The sequence below is a fragment of the Corvus cornix genome, chromosome 4 (genome assembly GCF_000738735.6).
Source record: "Corvus cornix cornix isolate S_Up_H32 chromosome 4, ASM73873v5, whole genome shotgun sequence".
Taxonomy (NCBI): Eukaryota; Metazoa; Chordata; class Aves; order Passeriformes; family Corvidae; genus Corvus; species Corvus cornix.
The window spans coordinates 12,959,064-12,981,757 of NC_046334.1; the positions used below are offsets into that span (position 1 = coordinate 12,959,064).

A 22,694-nucleotide genomic window follows, 5' to 3' on the forward strand; every position below is an offset into this window, starting at 1 on the left:
AGTGAGCAAGTGGCTTTGTGGGACTGAAGTGCTGGCTGGGCTTAAACCATGACACAGAATTACAAATGCAGGACCACAGTGGCTTTTCATCATGTGCCCTCCTACCAAAATGCTCATACACATCTTGGGCAACAGCAAAAGCTGGGGGTGAGAAGGCAGGTGAGCTGCAGAGGTATTCTAATGCCCTTTCCCCAAATCATTCCATGGGCAACAATCTGTCTCCCCACAGAGCTATCCTCCCTTGTCCCTGTGTCTGAACAGGGCAGTCATCATCTGCTCCACTGGAAATGCAACATACCCGTAAATGCATTGCTCACTGACAAAATCACTTTTGTGTCTTGCTGCTTGCTCATCATTAGGATCAGCTCTGAAATCAACAGTCCTTCTGAGACTTGTGTCTGCTCATCTGCCTCCCTCATTCCCAGTGAGCATCCAAAGGGCACATTAAATATAACCGCGGACTCTGGTACAGAAATAAATCATGAAACATGACCCTCATGCCAGTCAAAGAAGAATCATTGCAATTCCTACTGCACTGATTCGTATTAGAGAGTATTTCCCTTTCATTGAAAAGACTGTGAATGCCAGCTCCCTGAAGAAGAAGAGCACAAAGCACGAGTACCAGCCAAGTCCTGCTGAGGCTCTGCAGCCTGTGGCTGACAGATGAGGTCTTTGCTGTTGCGTCCTGTGTCTGGCCAGGGCTGTGGTTTCCCCCATCAGCAGCTATCACAGGGATTGTCTGCACTGTGTCACAGGAGCCAACAGTTGGAAAACACATTTTAAATTCCGTGCTTCAGTTTGGTCTCTGAGGGAAACCCTCAGGGTGGTGCCTGCAGGCAGGAGTAGTTCAGGTATCTGGGTTCCCAGGATATCCCACTCTCAGCAAACTGCCACGGCAAAACCTGTGCATCAGGTCTCCATTTGTGCATGGGGAAAAAGTTCTAGCAGAAATGGGAATTTTTCAACTCCTTAACCGGGAAAGGGAACAAGATGGTAACAGTAAATTGATTTAAGTATCTCAGAGTAATTGTCAGGTAAGAACTGCCTTCAACGCTGTAACTCTTGATCTGCCTTGCTGAAGGAATGGAATAGCTTGGAGGGTGCTTTCCTGCAGGGTCTCCCCAGTGTCTCAGAGCAAACTTTCTCGGTAGCTTGTTAGCATGGGACAAAAAGCAGCATATTTCCTCCTCAGAGACCAGGCTGTATGCATTTGTATTTATTTCCCTTAATGCTGTCCAGCAAATGTACCTGTAGTGTACTTGAGCCATGAGACCACTGTGAAACCTGTGCCTTAAGGCACTTCGTTCCTTCCCCCTCCTCTCTTGGCCTTGGGAGTTTTTCCCGCCCGGAGGGGGCAATGAAAGAGCGTCAGCTGTGATTTAAAGCCCCGCGCTGGGTGCTGGAACGAGCTCCCCGCGTCAGTTCTCCGCAGTAGCGCAGTTCTCCAAGCGGGATGAGTGCAGGCCAGTCCAGAGGCTGCGGACCACCAGGACCTGGTGAGCGCAGGGCGATCCAGAGGCTGTGGATCAGCGGGAGCTGCCGCCCGGCGCCGCTCGCCGAGCGCTCGCTGGCGCCGCCTGGTGCCCGGAGCGCGGCACCGCAGCAGCGCGCGCACGGGGGAGGAAAGCGGGGCCGCCCTCGCTGCCGCCGCCTGGTGGCACAGCGGAGGCACTGCGGCACCGACCTGTCCGGCGCCTCATCCCGGTCCCTGTGCTGGCGTTCACAGAATCTGCAGCTTGGAAAGGACTTTTAGGGCTTAGGATCATCGAGTCCAGCCGCTAACCCAGCACTGCCGAGCCCACCACTAGACTGAGTCCCCGAGTGCTACATCTAAACTACAAACGCAAATGGGTTATATATGTGTTATAAATGCCACCACTCCACCACTTCCCTGGGCAGCCTGTTCCAATGCTTGACAACAATTTCAGTGAAGACATTTTTCTTAATTAGCCAGTCTCAACCTCCCCTGGCACAACGTGGGCCTATTTCCTCTTGTCCTGTCGTTTTTTACCTGGGAGAAGAGACCAACCCCTATCTGGCTGCAATCTCCTCTCAGGTAGTTTTAGAGAGCACTAAGGGCTCCCCTTAGCCTCCTCCACACTAAACGCCCTCATGTCCCTTACCAAAATTCTGCTCCCGACCCTTTCTGAGCTCTGTTTCCCTCCTCTGGACATGCTCCAGCACCTCAATGTCCTTCTTGTAGTGAGGGATCCAGAACTGAACACAGGATTCAAGGTGCAGCCTCACCAGTGCAGAGTACGGGGGCACAATCACTGCCCTGGTCCTGCTGGCCATGCTATTGCTGATCCAGGCCAGGATGCCATTGGCCACCTGGGCATTCCCAGTTCTCCAAGTGTGGCATCAGCAATGCTGAGTAAAGGGGAAGGTTCATTAAGCTTTGGTACTTCTCTAAAAAATGTTGGCTTCACCAGAGACTGTAAGAAACAGAGGTGCTCCTGTCCACTGTCCTGACAGACTGACCCCTGAGGGAGATGTCTGCTGACTGGCAGGAGACAGAAGAAGTGAAGGTAAGCTGTGAAATGTGGTTTTTATATCCATCATGTCAGACAAAATTATGTCCTATGGTCAGAACTGGTTATGAAACATTTTCACTAGAACTGGGTTTAAAAGACACGTGTAAAGTTCTCACTTTAATTTGGAGGTCTAGCATCTCTGTTTCTAGCTGAAAGGCTTTGTGGGAAAAGGAACTGTTTGTGTCCTTATAGAGGGTTGTAATCCCTGCCTAGGAATAAATGTGATTTTGTTATTCAAAAGCCAGGATGTTTTATGTAGCTCCCTGTAAATCTTTGGAAACATAGAGGAAACAAAATCTGCCTTCTCCTCTAGCTTTGTCCATTTCCATGAAACTGCTTAACTGTTTTGAGATCTTGCCTGCACCACCCAAAATTACTGGCCTTTGCAAACAGTTTCCTCAAAATGAAGAGGTTCTGTAGTGAGCTTTGCTAATAATCATGATGTAAGATAAGGACAATGGAAATACCAGAAACTTTCCTGTTCTCAGCTTCCCTAAATCAAATCAAATCAGTCCCAAGGATCTTTATACAGGTTATAAGAAAGGAGAAGTCACTCCCCTTATCGCACTGCAGACAAAGAGAAGGGCACCTTTAAAGCCAAGGAGAACTAAGAGCGCACAGCTCCGTCAACACTTCAGGGTACGACTGTTCATTCTTTTTTTTAAAAAAAAGGGCATGAAAGTCTTGTTCAGTCTTGTCCTTTCAGGTTTCCAGTCTGAACAAAATGGATTTCTATTAGTTCTCTTTAAATGATCAAGCGTTGAATAACACTTTCTTATTTCTACATGTGTTGAAGATATTTTTAAATGTTCTTAAGAAATGTAACCTCATGGTGTCTTTTTTTTAAACCACCAGTGAAAACTTTCAGTTCCTATTAAAAGAGGCCCTTTTCTAGAAACCAATTTTCTTTATATCCACAGACCATACAAACTATTATCAAGTAATCAACAGAAACTGTGCTTTATTTAACATATATTTTTTAATCAACCAGAATAAAAACAAGGAACTTTCTCCATAAATCTGACAGTGGTGTTAGGCCTTTCTTTGGAAGATCTACGCAGTCAATTTATTTAAACATGTTTAACTTCTGGATAGAAATTATTTTTAAGAATCCAAGCAAGACTACTAATGTATTTTAATAAAAGGAAAACTCAAGAGACCATGCTAGCTTTTGTTGCTTTCTGTAACTGAGATTCTTCTTTTATCTAATATTTATGAATACACTGCCCAACAAAATCAGTATTCTTGTAGAACTTATTTATGTACCCCGTGTTTGAGGGAGGAATTATCATCATTTTATTTAGTATCTGAATCAAGAAAAATTTTCTTTCCAGATGTAAAAAAGTGTCTTCTCTTTTATTTTAGTTGTCATGAAGCACACATAATACACACTATCCCCAAATTTCCCTCTGCTTTTACCTTACAAGCAAAGTAAAACACAAACTCTTTGTTTTAAATCCTCCTCTCTCCTTCTCAGATAACTCCTACAACTGTTTTTGCACTTCCAGTTTAGCAAATCTTACAGGCAGGGTATATCTACAAAAATAACTTGCATAGCAAAAAAGCCAAGACAGCTCTGTACCTCTGCACAGCCAGATCCTGATGGTCTGCTTCCATGGCAAATGCACTTTAGTTAACTTTATATTAAAATACTCTATTTTAGGAAAAAATGTTTAGTTTTGATGCATGTAACACTTTATTTTTGCCTACCACAAGCAGGTATTAAGAAATAGATTAGTCAAACCTGAATTTCATTGGCAGTAACATTAGCCAACAGCTCAGGTGTAATTTAGGCAGAAAAAATCAGGGTCCAAGGACTTTTTCATGTAGTGTTCGTTTTTGGTGAGGATGTGCTTTTCTATAGTACTGCTACAGCCTATTTAATGATCTGCTTTTGATTTTGCTTCAGATTTACATTATTTAGCTCACCCTAAGTTTTTATAGCTCTGTGTAAGTCAAGATGCAGGCAGCCTTATGCCTCATTGGCAACATTCTCTTCAGAGTCCTGGCTCACATGAGAACCTCCCTGCTGTCCTATTTTCTTGCATGGATATATAATTCTTCCTTTATGGGTCCTTGTTAATTAAAAATACTTGGAATAGTTTGGATCCCACTGTAGAAAAACATCATGGCATAACACATAAATTATGAAGAAAAAACTACTGCTAGCATGGATCACTTCCCAGCATTTGTAGTAACAGGGAGCACGCTGCATTTCCAGCCCCTCTCACTACCTCTTGCATTGTTCCCTTCCCTGGGAGTGGCCTCTCCCCCAGAGCCTCCATCCATTTCCTTCTGCTGCTGCTTTGGAGGGCACAGGCAGAGCCAGCATCCTAAGAGTACTCTGGTTGAAAGAGCAGAAAGCTGTTTAGATAAAGTAATGGTCTCTTAGTGTAAGTACAATTAAATGTGGCCTCTGTAGGGAATAGAAGCCAGATGTTATATGCTGCCTCTTAATTTTTTACTTCTGCAAATTAAACAGGGTGGGGGGACAGATAGTGTTTGTGCTCCATAATCCTGTGCTCTTTTGGGTTATGCTTCAGTTGATTATTCAGAAGTACCTGTTTTAGGGCATTTTTGTGTACTCTCTCTAATTTTTTCTATTTCTTTCTCCTAAGCAAAAGATTGCTTATCAAAACTTATTTATCTGTGTGCTTCTCAATTCTCTGGGGTTTTTTCCTGATGTTTGGTAGAACAATCTGAAATTTATCCACAAAATTTGTTCTGCGTTTTCCTGACCCTGGGAAATCATGCATCTTTTTGTACAAGCTTGTTTTAGCTCATTGTTATGCTATTCTGAAAGCTCTGATCCTCCTATAAGATATTATTTTGTAAAAGAGCCCTAGTGAGGTGGTTGAACATTTTCTTTATCAGTTATTTCTCACCAAATTTGCCCATGGTGCAGCTTAAAGTCTCCACTCCTCTCCTGCCAACTCAGCTATAGTCAATCATGCAATTTAGTCTGACGATAATTTATTCCACTTAATCATGCATGAGATGTGAAAATCCTAGAGGAGGAGTTTGGGCAACTGGAAATTAGGAGAGGGAAAACATCCCAAACTAAACATTCCCACCTTTTTTCCTTGCAAACTCAGCATATCCTGTGCTGAAATTACTGAGACACCATGGTGCCCTGCTTTTTTCACAGTCTCTTGGTGCTGGAATCACACTTTAAATCATTCTCCAAAAGCATGACTTAGTTAACACTTCATTATGCAAGAAGATTTCCACTATGCTGTAGTTGGCAAAAAAATCTGACTTTCCTCATGCATTTTATCCAGCACCCACTTCAAATTATGAAAATGAGACTTTAAAAGTTTTTGTCTAAAAGGCATATGCCTGAATATCTATTTACCCAATCATCACTTTTACTAGGTCCATATGTTAAAAATATGAAGGATCAGATACCACAGCTAAATTAAGATATTTCTGTGATTTTTTTTTTTCCCCCTTTCAAGGAATAAGTATTTCACTGTACAGCATTATTTGAAGAGTAGCATGTTTCATCTTAAGGATCAGGAATGGCTCGCAGTACAATTTTACAATGTGGCTCATTAAATTAATTTAGTAAGTGGAGAACATGATTATTTGCTCACATAAGTGTTTTCAAATTGCGCTTTTCATACTACCAGCTGTCTGAAGTGTCATAGGAACTGGTGTGTATGTGGTCCCAGGGCCAAATCATCCCTTTCACAGCTTATATTAAGATGGTGGGAGCCTCCAAAATATTTGAGGGAAGCAAGGGGTATAGGAAATCTGGCAGACATGATTTTAGTGGAAAGTCCTTTTTCAAAAAGCAGCTAATAGACTCATCAGTAGAATAATACTATATCCAGTCCCCAACAACATTCACACTCCTGTAATGCTGGAATTCAAGCCCTTAAAAACATGTGGATACTTACAGTTATATTTTACAGATTAATCCCAAACCCTTTATTCAGTTTTTGCTCCTTTCTTTAAGCAAGACTCCAGTTGCAGTATTTATTAAATTCAAACAATGAGGTTACATGCTAACATCTGATAGCACCTATTTTAATTCTGTGTCCTTTTAAGACACAAATTTAAGTTGAAAAAGAGACATCCTTCTGAAATGGATAAATACTCTTGCCATTCTACTGGAAGTGTACTTAAAATATAAGAGGGGGGAAAAAGCACCCATGACATTGTCATCAAAACCAGTCCAGCTGCACTACCAGACCATGTAAATCTTTATTTCTGCACTTAGGCTTTCTTTTTTTCACTATTCTTCAGCTGAATATAATGACCTAACTGAAGAGACCTCAGCACATTTCAACATGCATGAACTTAGGCAGAAAGGCTTCTCAACCTTGGACTCAGGTCTGTAATAATGGGATATCCTGACAAAGAAATCACAGAAATATTTTACAGGAATTGCCATGAAGAAGTCATCTAGTCCTCTTCCCTAGTATAAATATTTTTAGATCAATTTGTATAGAATGTTGTATAAAAAGTGCAGTGAATGTTTTAGAAAATCCCTGCTACTCTCATAGCAATTATTTTCCATTATGCTAAAATCACATGGATATTTTTTCCTCTGATGTGACTGGGTATTAGAAAATATTTGTAAATCTCTTTTTTTATAACTACTAATATTCAAAATGAGACAATTTTTAACAAGAGCTTGAAGCACCTCTCATTATAAAATATCACATTATACATTTATAAACTGCCTGTGCACATAGAGAGAAACAACTAAAAGGTAGCCTTCAGTCTGTATTTCTTTAGAAAAACAACTTTAGCCTCCCTTAAATCAGAATGTTAATTGATTCCATCTTTAAATCCTCATGACATTGCAGATCTGCTTTGGAAACGGACATCCCCTCCAAGAGAGAAACCCACTTACTGGAACACAAATTTCACACAAATTGAAAAGAAGGACTGCTGGAAATGAAACATTAAGGATTAAGTTTAAGTTAGGTTCACTTCATGTGACTAAGTTAAAATGGCAGATAGCCTTTCTGTAGAGTAAAAACTCAGATGGACTGTGCCCTGAGGAAAGTGGTCTAGGCTGGCCTGTTCAACTCTGGTTTCTGTAAAGAACATAGAATAATTTAGGCTGGAAAGTTCAGTCAGGTTGCTCAGGGTTTTATGCATTCAAGTTTTTTTAAGTTTCCAAGGTTGTGGACTTCACATCCTGTCTGGCAACCTGCAGCAGCAACACCCAATTCCATCTCTGCAGAGCCACAAAACTTCTGTTTCTACTGCTCAGCCCGTCCCCTCTTCCAACACCACACACTTCCTTTTCACATTTGAACTGAGTTAGTAGTTTGCTGTTCAACCAGTCTGGCTGCCTGCTGTGTACATCCGTTTTCCTGCAGTTCTGGGTGGATGGTCCTTGTGCTTTCAGGAGGCTGGCATCCAGAGACCAGTCTCTGTGGCCCTTTGCCCTTCAAAGCACCCTCCCATGAATCACAGAATCACAGAGTGATTTGGGTCGGAAGGGCCCTTAGAGATCATCTCATTCCAGCCCCCTTGCCATGGGCAGGGACATTTCCCACCAGACCAGGTTGCTCAGAGCCCAATCCAGCCTGGCCTTGAACACTTCCAGGGATGGGGCATCCAGAGCTTCTTGTGAGATCCTGGCTGCCTGAACAAGCTGAAGTTCAGAGATTTTAGTCTGTTGCTTCTACTCTCTGCTTCTGATATTACTAGCTCCCTTCATTTTTGAGAAAAAAAAGAAAATATTAAGAGAAGAGCCGGTAAAGCACAAATCATTCAAAACCACTCAATTTTTAAAATAGATGTTGAATGGTATTATACCCTGGTTTTTTTCAGACCATAAAAGTGGCGTAAGCTTACTCCTTGTTTTTCCACATATCAGTTTCCTTTGGGGAGAGAAAAAGGTGATGAAACAGCTGCCATGTTATGTCTGTGACTGTGATATAGGTGCTCACAATCTGGGAAAGAGGAAAGAGAAAAAAGTGGCCAGTCAGATTCTCCATTCTTGTGTCTCTGTGCTTGAGACAAGGTTATGGGTATTTAATTAATGTCTGAACATTTTTAGGCTGCCTTTGAATTTCTAATACCCTGAGATCTGTCAAGAGATGTGCTGGCCACTCCTTGAGTTGTAACACTCCCCAGCTAGCTTCCTCCATAGAATTTCAGTGAGAATAGAGCAGATCTGCTCCCATCTTCCAAGTGGAGTGTCCCAGAAGTTTTCATCTGCTTTCTATCCTATGATATGCCACAACGTAATTCCAACTGCTTGCTCTTTTTTTAACCCTCTCTCTCTCTGTGCAAATGATACAGAGCTGGTTTTCCTCCTCTCTTCACTGTGAGTTTGTGTGTTGTCCATCTCTTAGGGAACCTCTAGACAGGAAAGTCTCCAGAGGGAAGATCTCAAATAAAAAAGTTTTCATTCTCAGACTCAAACTCCTCTAAAAGTAAGTGTGCTTTCCATCACCATTGAAGGATTTTTTAAAAAGTTCTCTGTATGCATAGATCTACACATCTCAGGATTTGGGGATGTGTATTTTATTTTAAACAAAAGAAGAAGGCAATTTAAAAAATAACCCAAATGCTGAAATTCTCAGTGAAAAAACTGGCATTTTGTCAAATACAACCTATTTGGAACTTCACTAAGTGACCAGTAAAGCATTTAAAACGTACTCAGTATTTGAACTATTTCCATAAACTTTGACCACATGCTAGAGAAGCCTTCCAGTTGAGGTTCCCAGGCACAGCACATTTGTTTGAATTCATTCTTGGGCAGTTCTTCTGAGGGTCAGTTTGCAATAGTTCCCCCATTACTGGTGGCACCCAAGGGCACTGAAGCAATCCTGGTGTAGATAGCTTGACCACATTGCACCAGGACTGCTGCAACTCAACAGCCTCCGACCGCCACAGAGCTACGGGCACCGGCAGCACAGCTGAGCTCTGCTTCCTGTGATAAAAGCAAAATGCCAGGGAGGAAAGGTCAGGGACAGACTTCAGAAATTTCAGTGAGGAGAATGGTTTCACAGAAAGAAAGGAGTGGTTTAACGGAATATTCTGAGTTGGAAGGCTCCCACAAGGATCATGGAGTCCAACTCTCAAGTGAATGTCCCATAAAGGGATCCAACCCACAACCAGGCTCTGACCAGCTGAGCTCATCTCAGGGTTTTCATTTCTAAACTTGAACTCAGTAATATTCTTCCTTACATTGTGGGTTTTCCAGAAGGATCACCCGGTTTGCTGAAGGAATAACCAGGCTTGAGAGGGAATGGCTGAAGGTGGTATAGCAACATGTCAACCCCCTTTTTTCCACGTTATAAATTCAGCTGCCTCGGAGGAAACCACCTCATGACTTGGAGAACTTTTGCATAAACATTAATAATAACAAATTCTAATTGGCCATTATTGCTTGAACAGAAAATATCAGATTTCATTTTCACCAGGAGGAAATGAAAATGTCATGTACTGTAACATGACAAGCATGGAATTTACAGTAGTGATATGTACTTGTAATTACCTTTGTATGTGTAAATGCACACAAAGCAGAACACCAGGGAGGCCATTTTACAACAGATTTAATCAAGAGAACATCTATGTCTCCTCATAAACTTACCTAACCAACTTTGAAAAAAGAATGGAGTTGATTAGACAGGTTAATGGGGTGATGTCTTTATAAATGACAGATGGCCATGTTAGAACAGAAAGTTGTTCACTCTCCATTTTTTATTTTATTTTATGAGACTATTTTACTTTTTTTTTTTTGTTTTACTTATGAAAGCATTGCTCATACATTTTTGATTAGCAGTGTTTCACTGGGAAAAAAAAAAGCAATTTCCAATGAAACTGAACTTTTAACTGGATGGATGTTGTCATTACACTTAAGTGGCAGTAACCAAAACTAAAATACAAAATTACTTTTTTTGAATTCTAGTTCTTTATAAACATCCTGACCTCCCCCCATTGGCCTGCAAATGGAGAAAAGTGCTTACAGATTTGCAAGCTCATAAGAACATAACAAAGGAATGGAAAAAAGCAGAAGAAAGCTAGCTTTTTTATATATAGGGAACCTCTTAGTAGTGAATTTGGCAGAGTAATTAAAAATTACAATTTTTAAAAAAGCAAGAGTTAATTAAGAATAATTTAAAAATTTATTATAATGCAAAATTAGCTATACTTAACAAAAGTAATAATATCTACCAGGGGCACCTCAGAATGATTGAAATGTAGGATGTGGAATAACCTAGACTGTTTGTCTTCGCTCAGATGTACAAGGTGTCTGGAAGTGAACCACACAAACAGAGTTAACTGAAGGAGGATTCACCAGGTTCCTACACAGAGGCCTCTGCTCGTGTGCTCTGGGATCCCTGGGCAGGCCTGAAGGGAAGGATGTGCAGTACCTGATGTTGCTACTGAAAGCCCCTGTGGCAGCAGCAGTTCTTGGCTCTTTCCTGAACAGCACTTGGCAGTGGTCTGTGTCCACCACTGGCAAGTGCCATGATTTGGGCAGCTCTGTCTAAAGATTCCCAGTGCCTACTTGGCTGTTAGATAATCACAATTGTGCAATTATTTCTGCAGCATTCTCCCATCTCTCTTCTTCTCCCATTCTTAAATAGACCAAAAATTAAGAAAATATGATATGCATAGCTAACCTTCTACTCTCTTCCTCCTCCTTTGCCATTTTTCACTGATGTGAAGTCAGCTTCTTCATCTGATGCAGATCATTGATTCAAACAATCCTATTGAACATCTCTCTAACCTTCCATGCATGAATGTGAGAAAACCAAAGTCTCCCAGGAATGTTTTCTCTTGGAAATTTCTCTGTGAATTTAAGATTTATGAGAACCACTAGAATAAATTTTACAAAACCTCTGGATCTTTGGGGTCTTTTTGCATTTATCAGGATTGTAGTACCAGAGCCAGGGTGAAACAATACTTAAGTACCTTGTGAAACTCTGCAGCAGATAGCAGTAATGAAAGGCAATTCTAGATACATTCTAGATACTCAAACACAAAGGATAATGTGGCTGCAGTGTATCATAGTCTGGATCAGAATTCTTGCAAGCTATTCAAGTGCTAGGATACTGCTGGGGCTTTTTTATGAAAATGTAATAACATATCATAAGTTTAATTTCATTTATCTGTCCATATGTACATCAGTCGTTTCCACAATGGCATCTATTCCTCATTAATAGAAATGGATCAGCTTATCCCTTAGGTAGGTGAGTAGGTGGCTGGCAGCTGCAGAGATAACAATGGTCTTACTTTTACCAATAACATTATGATCAACAGTTTGGGGTGAACATTTGACGTCATATTTAAATCACACAACTCCATTGAGTCATCCCACAATTCACCTCTTATCAACATAAGGAAGATGAATTTCACACAGAGTATTCATCGAGGTAACAGCTGGGACTGGCTTCGTATTCCTTGTCGGTACTTCCACAGATTAATTTGCTGTAACATCAGTAGCACCTGTTATCAATATGTTACCATCTGGTCAAGTGTTACCAAACCAAGATGGACATAATGCTATGGAGATTGTTTAGATCTACCTTTGCTTAATTAATTCCTTAATTCTATCTCCTCATTTTACCTTAATTCTATGTCCTAATATCAGGGTCCCTGCTGCTAGATTGCAGATTTTCTTCAGATCTCCTCTTTCCCCAGAGTTAGTTCACAGCATTTTGAGGCGGAAGTGCTTTATTTTGTTTTCAGTTGGTGCTAACTGGAGTAATCAGATCAGTGGAAAATTGCTGGTTTCATAAATCTACTGGGGATAGGATATAGGGGATAATACAGAAAGGATTATGTGAAAGATTTGTATCTTCAGGAAATACTGGCTTCCACAGTGCCTGACGCTTAACCATAAGCTACTGTCTTACAGCACCTGGCTGCTTTGCAAAGTAGTCAGTTTTAGTGCCTTGATACGCAAAATACCACAGCTAATCCAGTCAGACAATCCTTGATCACTTTGTGACTCCTCAAGTAGATAAGTGAAAGAACGTTCCTTGGTGCACGACTTCTAATAATCTAATGAAAGATGCCGCAAGTTGGTAAAACTGCAATCTTCTAAATAGTTTATTCCTGTTTCCATTCTGTTCCCGAAGCAGGAACAAATTCATTACTGCTCTGTATGGACTATCTCCCTGTACATTTCCTTGCCATTGATTTCTGTTTCCCTAAAACAGGCTCTTAGTCCCCATTCCTTTCACTTTCTGCTGTTCCATCCTCTGTTTAATTCACCTCATTATTTTGATATTGTCCTTCTCCTTCCTTCTAAAACATGAAGATCACCTTCTCTTCCTTGACCTGCTCATCCTCCTACACACAGCCCTATTAAATTTCCTCCCTCCAACAGAGCCTCCTCCCTCTGAATCCTAGAAAAGCAGCAATTCTGGAGGAGCTGCATTGAAAAGAAAATGAGGCAGCAAAAAAAAATATGTGTGACAGATAAAAATATAAGGAGTTAGTAGTTATAATAGAAAGGTTTCAGGTGAGCCAAAATTAATACAGCATCCAATATGTACATAAGCTATTTAAAAAAGAAAACCAAATACAGCGTGAATTTTCAGAGACACCACTTCCCCCTTATTTTCTTTCCTTTTTGTGTAGCCACCAGTTCCTACGTGGTCACTGGGAAACAACGACTTAGCCAAAATCCTCAGGCTTGCCTGTTCTCTTCTGTTTTTGCTTCAGTATTGTGATCCAGAGAAGTACTAAAAGCCAGAGGGGGATTATATGGCTTCTGTGTTCATTACAGAAACACCTTTAACCTTTGTAGTTCCAACTGCACAATAAAACTGAAAAATTGAAGCATCACAATATGTACCAACTGTGAGCTATTTCTATAATAATAATAATAATAATAATAATAATAATAATAGTAATAGTTCAAGTTTTTGTTACTCATTCCTTGCTGTGATGTGGCACAGGCCTGTAAACTGCATTTACTCCACAGATCTTAATCCAGCCTCTGTGAGAAGCAATTTGTTGGGGATTTCAAAACATCCTCTGAGATCATACTAGAGTTTTATGTAGAAAACCTCTCATAATCCCTCTCAAAACTCTAATATGGAGCTATTTCTGGATCTTATGCTTCTTTTGGACCAGGCTTGGCTGGAGAGTTTGAACAGTACATGAAAAACAACTGCAGTGCAATCTCTGTGTGATGAGGGAAGGGTTGGGAGCAGCTGCTTCCACAGGCGCATGGAATCCTTTGGGTGCAGCACAGCAAGGCAGGTAAGCACAGGTGCAAAGCACCTCCCTCCAGCACACTCTGCAAGTGTACAGATATCTGATCTCATGAATTTAAACTTGGCTTTCAGTGAAAAGGGCCCAAGTGAAGAAACAAGATTTGTAATGTCTGCCGTTTGCTCATGCCAGGCACCTTTATTTTGCCCAAAACCAATGAAGGTTTTATGACCAAAGCAGAAAACAAAGCAAACGTGTCTTTCAATGCTGCCAGAAGCTGGGTTCTTAAGAGGACTACAACAACAGCAATCACATCTTTTAGTACAAATGTGGGAGTGGGAAAAAAACGGCTACCAAAATAAAGATGCAGAATGAAAAGGAAAATTAAGGACTGCTATTAAGAGTAGTGCACAATGAGGTGTTTCATGAACTTACTCAGAATTTGCTGTGGTAGAAGTTCCTGGATATTTTCTGATATAACTTGCATAGTGTAAGGAATTACACTGACATTTCGAAGACTCCTTCCAGGTTAAAAGAACCAAAGAAATGAGGTTAAGCATCTTCTTCAGCTTAGTGCATGCATAAATTCCTTAGAGAATGGAAATGCATTTTCCAATGCCACCTAGCTGAGACTCATTAGACATTCCTTTATTAATTCAGTGCTTTTAAAAACACTGATAGCAGCAATCTACCAATCATGAACACACTGCCGACAAATGAAGAGTTATACTGATTACACTTGTAAAGAAAAATGAGAAGAAAACACCATAAGCATTTTAAAAAGTGAATTATAAAAATGTAAAATCCTACATTATAAAGATGCACTGAAGTATATTTAAAGAATGAAATAATGCCATGTAACACATACTGCAAAAACCTTCACACCTAATTAAAAAGAAAGCAAGCTTCCTCTTTAGGCAAGGCTGATCTTTGTTTTGGGATGACATTGCTCTCTTGAAGTATTATGCTCTCTGTAGAAACTGAGAGGACCTTTCACATTTAAGGTAAACAGTATTTAAAAGCAGCTTTTTATTTTGGATTTTAGTATCTAGTCAAGGATTTTAAAAGAAGCTCTAAATCACAGAATCAGAGAATCACTCAGGTTGTAAAAAACCCTTTAAGATCATGGAGTCCAACCATTAACCCAGCACTGCCAAGTCCAGCACTAAACCATGTCCCCAAGCCCCACATCCACATGTCTTCTAAATACCTCCAGGGATGGTGACTCCACTACTTCCCTGGGCCTCTTCCAATGCTTGATAAACCTTTGGTCCTAATATCCACTCTAAACCTCCCAGGCACAACTTGAGGCCATTTCTTCTCATCCAGTGCTCAAGATTAAGAAGCATACAGTCATAAAAAGTTATAAAATTATGTATAATTTCTCTTCCCTCATTTTGCTTAAAGGCAGAGTATTTCATTGCTAAAATGTACTTAGTTTACAACTTTTTTGACATTGATAGGTGTCATGAAGCCTCCCCAGACCCCAACAAAACTGAACAACAATTAAGTTGCACTGTGAAAGCAGAAGAAAGTTATGAGTTATTGCGGACTCCTGCTTTCTTATTCTATAAGAACTAAATGGGAGCTTTTACTTAAAAGATCTGATCCATGAGCACTGTTCAGATTTATCTGCAGCAATTTAAAGGGTAATGACTCCAGCTGCTAAAAATTACTCTTACAGCAGATGCAATGGAGCTGGCAGTGGGTCTGTTCCTCAGCTGCTGTACTTCACTCCCCCACCAAGTATTAATGCTCATTGAAAAGACCTCCAGGGCTTCTCTGCTCCAGCTCCCTCAGGCTCTTCTCCTATACCAGATGCTTGAGTCTCTTCATCATCTCTGGGGCCTGCTCCAGGACCTGCTCCAGGACCTGCTCCAGTGTGCCCATGTGCCCTTTGTACTGGGGAGCCCAGAATGGGACACAGTATCCCCAGAAGAGTCTGATCAGTGCTGAACAGAGGATTCAGAAGATTTGAATTAAACTTCTAAACCAGCACCCATGGTAATACTTTAAAGGTTATTTAAAGAGAAAGTATAATTTTTCTAAAAATGGAGTTTAGAGACTTTACTAGTATTTTCTGTAATATCTTATGGAGTTCATTCCAAAGCTGGGGTTTAAGTTCATTTTTAATCCATGCTTGCTGATCTTTCTTTTGGGTTGTAAGGTTTACAGAAAACTTCTGTGATTTTTTATTCCCTTAGCTCAACACTTCCAGTTTGCTTGTGGGAGGCAGAACCAGCATTAGGCTTGTAACCACACCTGGAAAGCTCAGGACAACAGGGTTTACTTCCAATTCTCAGCTATCTTCTAAATAACTTTTATCTAATCTAATCTAGTCTGTTTCTCCAGGTCTTTGGTGACGGGTTTTTGGCATGGTTGGTTGAACGTAAACCCAGCCCAAATGGAGATCAACAGGTCAGCTGAAGAATTTAACACTGATTTTACCTGGTTGAAAAATCAAATTAAAACATTTGTCTATGGAACTCTAAACTGGCAGTCGGCTGAACTTTACTGGCCTTGACTAATGCACATACCCCACTGCCTTTAACAATCAAGGCCAGTGAGGGAGTATTTATTTATCTATAAGGAAATACAGGAAGATCTGACAGGATTCAATGTGACAATGCTGCTTTCCCTGGCAAGCTGGATTTGCTGGCTATTGGAGTATGCAGTTTAGATGAAAACATCTGAAATCCATTAAGCTGGATTTTTTGCAATTATTTTATTTTATTTATTTTGTTTCTAGTGTGATGTTTAAGAAGAAAGCAGAAAAATATTAACAACAAATGTTACACTCTCTTTGGATAACAGGAGAGGCCACAAACAGAACTTGTACTCCAAGTCACTAGGTATGTAAAAAATTCCAAACATTATTTAATTTCTGCTTTTGCCTGGTGGCGAATAGCCTAATGGAAACCTTAAAAGGCCGACCATGGAGGCAGGGAATACTTAAAAGCAGGCAGATAAAACTGATGTCTTTGTGTACTTAGCCAGCTTAAAGGCTCAAATAAAAATTGTATCTTCCTTACAAGAGGGAAGGTAATACTTCAGCAAACTACAGGTGACTCAGAAAGACAGGGAAGCTCAAGCAGTAGATGTGAGGAATCCAAAACATGCATGAGAAATGCTGGCAGCAGCAAACTAAGATTAAAATTTCAAGATTACACAGCATTGTGTAGCCACAGATCACTGTAGCTTCGTAGAGACTGACTGTGTCAACATTACAGTTCTAAACATTGCTCATTCTGAGGAAGAAATGTTGCTCAAATTAGAGATTACCATCTCTCCCTAATAATGTATATGTATGTATGTAACTAAGGAAAATGAGAAAAGAAAGGAAAAAAAGAAGCTTAGTCTTTTCTTAGGACTTGGAAATTCAAAGAGGAGAGCAGCTATGAGATGTTCTAGCCTTGACATGCACTCTATAGATAAAAGTAACAATGTGAGAAAATTACGTAGGAAGGGAATGGAACAAGCATTATAATGGAATGTGTCTTGTCTTGAGTGCCTCGTATTTTTTGCCCCAAAATCATGGGAAATTTGATACCCATACACACTAAGTATGGCATTCTCAAATCAGGCCACAGGCAAGTTAAAATTTTATATGATGTTGATATGAATAATAATAATAGAATTAGTGTAATAGTTAATATTAAATAATTGCAATCATATTTGATGTGCTTATAAGGAACATTGCAGATCACTTCAGAAAAGCATTTTCCAGAAAAACTGTGGTTTGAGTTTGTTTCTACCTTTTTTTGTGCCTGTAAACACAGTCAGGGAAGGGTACATGCAAACAGTTCCATCCCAAATGTGGTGCAGTATCAAGTGTAAGGAGAAATTCTTATTTCCCATACAAATGCCAGTTACCCTCATTGGAAATTCTTTAATGCTAGATTTCAAAATACAGAAATTTTTACCAATTTAAAGATTCATTCCCTTTCCCTCCACTGAATTACATAAACGACAGCTTTTTATATCACAGAGGATGTGAAGTGTTAAAATGTATGTATGCTTATATTTGGTTTCTATTCTGTTTGTCTGCAGGTTATGCTCACATTCCTGAGATGATCCTTCCTTTGGAAATCTTTGATACTGCCATGTTGGCTGTGATACTTTGTTAATAAAACTCGAACACTTGTCTGTGTGTTAAACAGCTGGTACAAGGCCCTGCAGCCTTTAGAAGCGTGTCTAATCCTTATTAACACAGGCAGTCTCCTTGAAAATGCACAGCGGAAGACTCCTTGAAAGAAGAGTTTGGAGGAGCAGACCCTCCCACTTCTTTATTAACAGATACTCAGATTAATATCAAATAGATTCATTTAAAAGGTCAAACAAAAGAGATAGGGTAGGATTGATGCCTTTTTTGTAGCTCACATCACCCTAAGAGGGAGCACAAAAAGGGCAGCAGTTCTCGTGCTTTACCAGAGTTGTACGTGGAGGTTCTGCCACCCACCCCGGGGCTCGGCGGGGGCTCCGGGGAGCCGCCGAAGCTTTGGCACTGCCGCCCCATTCGGGGCGACCTTTAAGGGCTGAGGAGCGGCTGTGACACCGGCTCTGAGAAACAGAAACAACCGGCGCCGCCCTCACAGGCTTTTCATCTGAAGGAAGAGAGCGAGTTTTCCTTCCCTCATCCTGCTCCCTTTTTTCCTCAGCTCGTCACATCTGGGTGGTGTCTCTAATGACCCACATTCGCGCCCCCTGCGCTCTCCAGGGGGCAGCGCCTGCAGCAGCAGCAGGAGGAGGAAGAACGACAGCGCGCCCGCCCATGCTGGAGGTTTGGCTGTGGAAGCGGCTCACCCGCGTCCCCGGGATCGTTCTGGCGGTGGCAGGACCTGGAGCTGGAGCATCCAAACATTGTCTTGCCCCGCACAGCCGCGGTTTTCTTCCGGGATGGGTCCGTGAATGCAGAGCGCCCGGCTGGGGGCCCGCTGTTTGCATTGGGTATCTTTGATAATTAAAAAAAAAAAAAGAAAAAAGAAAAAAAAGAGACCAAATCAAAACCATTCTCCAAACCCACCCCTCCCAAAAGAAAAAGAAAATTGCCTCAGGAAGGGCAGACTTCAGTTACTGAACAGTTCCAGAACTCGGCCCTAGTGAGGCCACGTCTGGAGTGCCATCTCCAGTTCTGGGCTCCTCGGTGCAAGACAGACAAGGAGCTACTGGAGGGGGTCCAGCGAAGGGACACAAAGGTGATGAGGGTCTGGATCACCTCTCTTATGAGGAGAGACTGTGGGAGCTGGGCCTGTTCCGTCTGGAGAAGACTGAAGGGGATCTCATTAATGCACATAAATATCACAAACGTGGGTGCCCAGAGGATGGTGCCAGACTCTCTTTGGCAGTGCTCAGTGACAGGATGAGGAGCAATGGCCATAAGCTAAAACACAAGAAGTTCCACCTCAACAAGAGGAAGAACTTTACACTGAGGGTGGCAGAGCCCTGGAACAGGCTGCCCAGGGAGGTTGTGGACTCTCCTCTCTGGAGACATTCCAACCCCACCTGGACATGTTCCTGTGTCACCTGCTCCAGGTGACCCTGCCTTGGTAGGGGTGTTGGATCAGATGATCTCCAGCGGCCCCTTCCCTACCAATTCTGTGATTCTGTGAACACTGCAATAGTCTGGGACAAGTTGTTGCGCGCAGCCTCAGGACCGGCCGGGCCCACGCGGGCGCTGCATCCCCAGAGGTGAGCAGCGTTCCCGGGGAGGCGCGGGGATGAGGGGGACGAGAGGGATGAGGGAGGGCGCGGTTTCCTCTCACCTGCGCTCACCTGCCCTCACCTGGGCGTGCGCAGCCCGCGGCTCCCGCCCCACGCCGCGGCCCCGCCCGCGCCAGCCCCGCGCAGGCGCTCCGGGGGCTCCGCGCTGTCATGGCGGCAGCGAGCGGCAGCGCCGGCAGGAAGGAGATGGGGCGGACCGGGACCGTGCTGTGAGGCGGTGGCGGCGGCGGCTGGAACTTGAGGCGCCTTTGGGCGGGCGGAGCGGCGGCCGGCGCAGCGCAGCTCAGCCCGCAGCCGGGGAGCGCAGCCGCCTCCCGGCCCCGGAGCCGCGCGTCGGGCAGCCCGCGCCCCCTCCGCAGCCCGCGGTGAGTGCGAACTTGGCGGGGCGCTGCACCTGCCCGCGGCCGTGCCCGAGCGCAGCGGGGCCGCGGCGGGCGGCAGCCGGGCGGGAAGGAGGAGCGTGTTCCCTCTAGGTTAAAAAGAAAAAATTATTAAAAAAAAAAAAGAAAAAAGCAGATTAAACCCCTGAGGCGGGGGCTCGGAGCGCGGCAGGTTCGGGAGCACTTCCGCGGGGAGAGGCGTGAGAGCTCCCGGGGCGGCTCCCGCCGGGCGCGGGGCAGGGGCCGGGACGTGCGGGCTGTGAGCAGAGCCTGACGGAGCGCGGGCTGAAACACACCTCGGGTTGTCCTTCAGGGCTGCAAATACCTGCCCGAGGGCAGCGCTGTGACAGACGCCTCCTGCCGAGGAGAGAGAGCCGCGACCCTGAGGGCGCGTCCTCCCCCCCTGCCTGACACCCTCCCCCGCCGGACGCCGCTTTCCTCGGGAGCCGGAGACGAGGGGAAGGAAGCAGAGGGCTGCCGCTCATCTTCCCGGCTGGCTAGGTCTTCCCGGAGCAGCGAGCGTGTGGAGCTGGCGCTAGAAGCCGTAGCCTGCGGTGAACTGGCCATGGCGAGTGAAGGCAAACAAGTTGTTCAGCCAACAGGTGATGATGGAGGAGGAGGAGCGGGAAAAGAAGGAAATGCTGCCGAAGGGGGAAGTGTGCTGCAGCCTTTGAATCCAGGAGTCCCTATCCGAGGCATCAAGATGAAATTCGCTGTGCTGACAGGACTGGTGGAAGTTGGTGAAGTGTCCAACAGAGACATAGTTGACACTGTGTTTAATCTGGTAAGTTGATTGCCTGAATGAGGGGAAAGAGCAGCACGGGTGTGCAGAAGAATCTGCAGGTTTTTGATGTTATTTTTCTGTTAATAATTTTTTACGTGATTACGCTTATACACTGGATTTCAACCATGTTCTTTTCACTTACCACAAAAGCTGGAAGAAAAGCATATGAGCCTCTTTATATACACACTTACACTTGAAACAACTCTAAGCATCCTTCTCCTTTGTTTTCCTCAGAGAAATTGTTGCTTTATTTAGAACTGAGAAGCGTATTGTTATGTTTAAACATTTAACAGGTGTACTCAACAAGAAAGTTAAATGTTTATTTAGTAACTCAAACTGTCATCAAAACACACGTTGTTTTAAGGCAAAACAGTTTTTCCTGTGAAGATGTTTACATCCCTTTTTGCTTCCCGTTGGTTTTGGAAGTAGGTAGAACTTTCATGTTCTGTGTGCAGGTGGTGAGGGTGTCAGGGAACAGTTCATTGAAACATGTTACATAGTCTGCTTTTTGGGAAGAGTAGAATATGGTTTCAGTGTCCTTTTTTAATTTATGAATTAGGGACTCAGCTGGTATTTTTTGAATGCTGTGTGGATGTAACTAATATTTCATAACAGATCTCACTAAACATTGAGGATACAACTTTTCCTTGTTGAAGCTACAAACATAATATATACCATTGAACTTCTTGGGCCAATTGCTTTGAATTGCATTATTTAAAGCAATTAGACTAGTTAGTAATGTTTTCTTTATGCAGGAGACCAAACATTAGGAGAAAAACTCTCAAGTTGACAAAGATACTCTGCTATTACTAGAGGTCTTAAAACATCTCTAAAAACAATTATCGTCCCTCCTTCTTCCTTTGAGTGAGCTCTGACTCTAAAACAATGTGGTTTCTGACAGACCAGGAAGTGAGAGCATTTAATAATATAAAGCTCAGTAACAAGGAAAGTTGAGGCAGAAGTCATACTGGTTTTTATGGTGTTTGCATTTCAGTTATTTCATTATTTGTACTCTTTGCTACGTGCAGGTTTTAATGGTCACTAAGTATTTGTGTGCAATGTCTGTTTCAAGTCTTTTGGTGTTACCTTCTTGGGTTATGATAAACATTTATTTATTTTGGAATATTTTCATATTAACAGTGTAGTGCCCTAGATTGTTTGGTGAAAGTCTCAATATAGAGGAATGGCAGTAGTGACAAAAATAAAGTGCAGATCAGAGGTTTCATGGATGCTCCAAGTAGAGGAAGTGATTTAAGTTACTTGGAGTCCACTTGACAATTGTCCTGGACAAAACCCAGTGCTCACATATACGGACATGAGGTTCAAAAAGAAATTCTGGTGAATAGTTTAGAGTTTAGGATGCTTGTGTGGGGGGAAATTGTTCATGAGTGTGTTAAATTTTACTCTGTTTCTAGTGTGGTCTTTTGGGTGATGTTCTGGAGGTGTATTTTATGACAGCAGTGGAAGGAGATTCAGCAGAATAACCAAAAATGTAAAGGCTCCTTGATTCCTGTTCTGTTCCATTTTGGACAAGAGAGGATCAAAAACTTGAGTGTGATTCAGAGTATCCTTGATTTTAGATTTAAGAGTTCTGGAGAACTTAACCTGTGACCTGCATTTTCCTGGATCTTCATTTCCCAGATAGACAGGAGAGAGTTTCTGGCCTTGGAAATTTTTGAAACTGTGTTCTCACTTTTTCTGCAAGTTAAACAGCATCCCTGACCTCTCTGATAAGACGCCTCTACCATTTCAGCACACCTGCCTATGTGTGGGAGGCTAAAGGTCATGCTTGTGCCCCATGTTATTTTATCAGCTGATGGGTGTCATGACACAACCAACAGTTTGGTAGTAAGGACACTTTGCCTGGATATGTGAGAGCAAAATCCAAATTTTGGGGCAATATCAAAAATAGTAGGCCTTTTGATTTCCCTGAGTCCCAGGAAAACATCAGCTAGCTGGCAAATCAGCTATTTTGGAAGATGTCTCAAGGTCAAGTGGTTTTGTTAAAACTGATATGTATGAAAAATTCAAACCAGCCAACAAACTCGTAGTTTTTGTTATAGAAAGCCATTATTTTCTAGTTTTTTTTTTTTTAATAGAACCTCTGAAGCTGACTTTTTGATGTAG

General features: G+C 42.4%; 1 protein-coding gene across 4 annotated transcripts in view; it reads left to right on the forward strand.

Annotated features, from left to right (window-relative positions):
- The first annotated feature begins 19,540 nt into the window (after window positions 1–19,540).
- Window positions 19,541–22,694, forward strand: part of LRBA (LPS responsive beige-like anchor protein) — a 374,344-nt gene continuing 371,190 nt past the window's right edge. For all 4 annotated transcript variants that reach the window (XM_039551359.1, XM_039551361.1, XM_039551360.1 and 1 more), the window contains exons 1-2: window positions 19,541–19,768; window positions 20,097–20,567. In XM_039551359.1, the coding sequence (XP_039407293.1) occupies window positions 20,349–20,567 (219 nt within the window). In that variant the 5' untranslated portion in view covers window positions 19,541–19,768; window positions 20,097–20,348. The remainder of the gene's footprint in view (window positions 19,769–20,096; window positions 20,568–22,694) is intronic.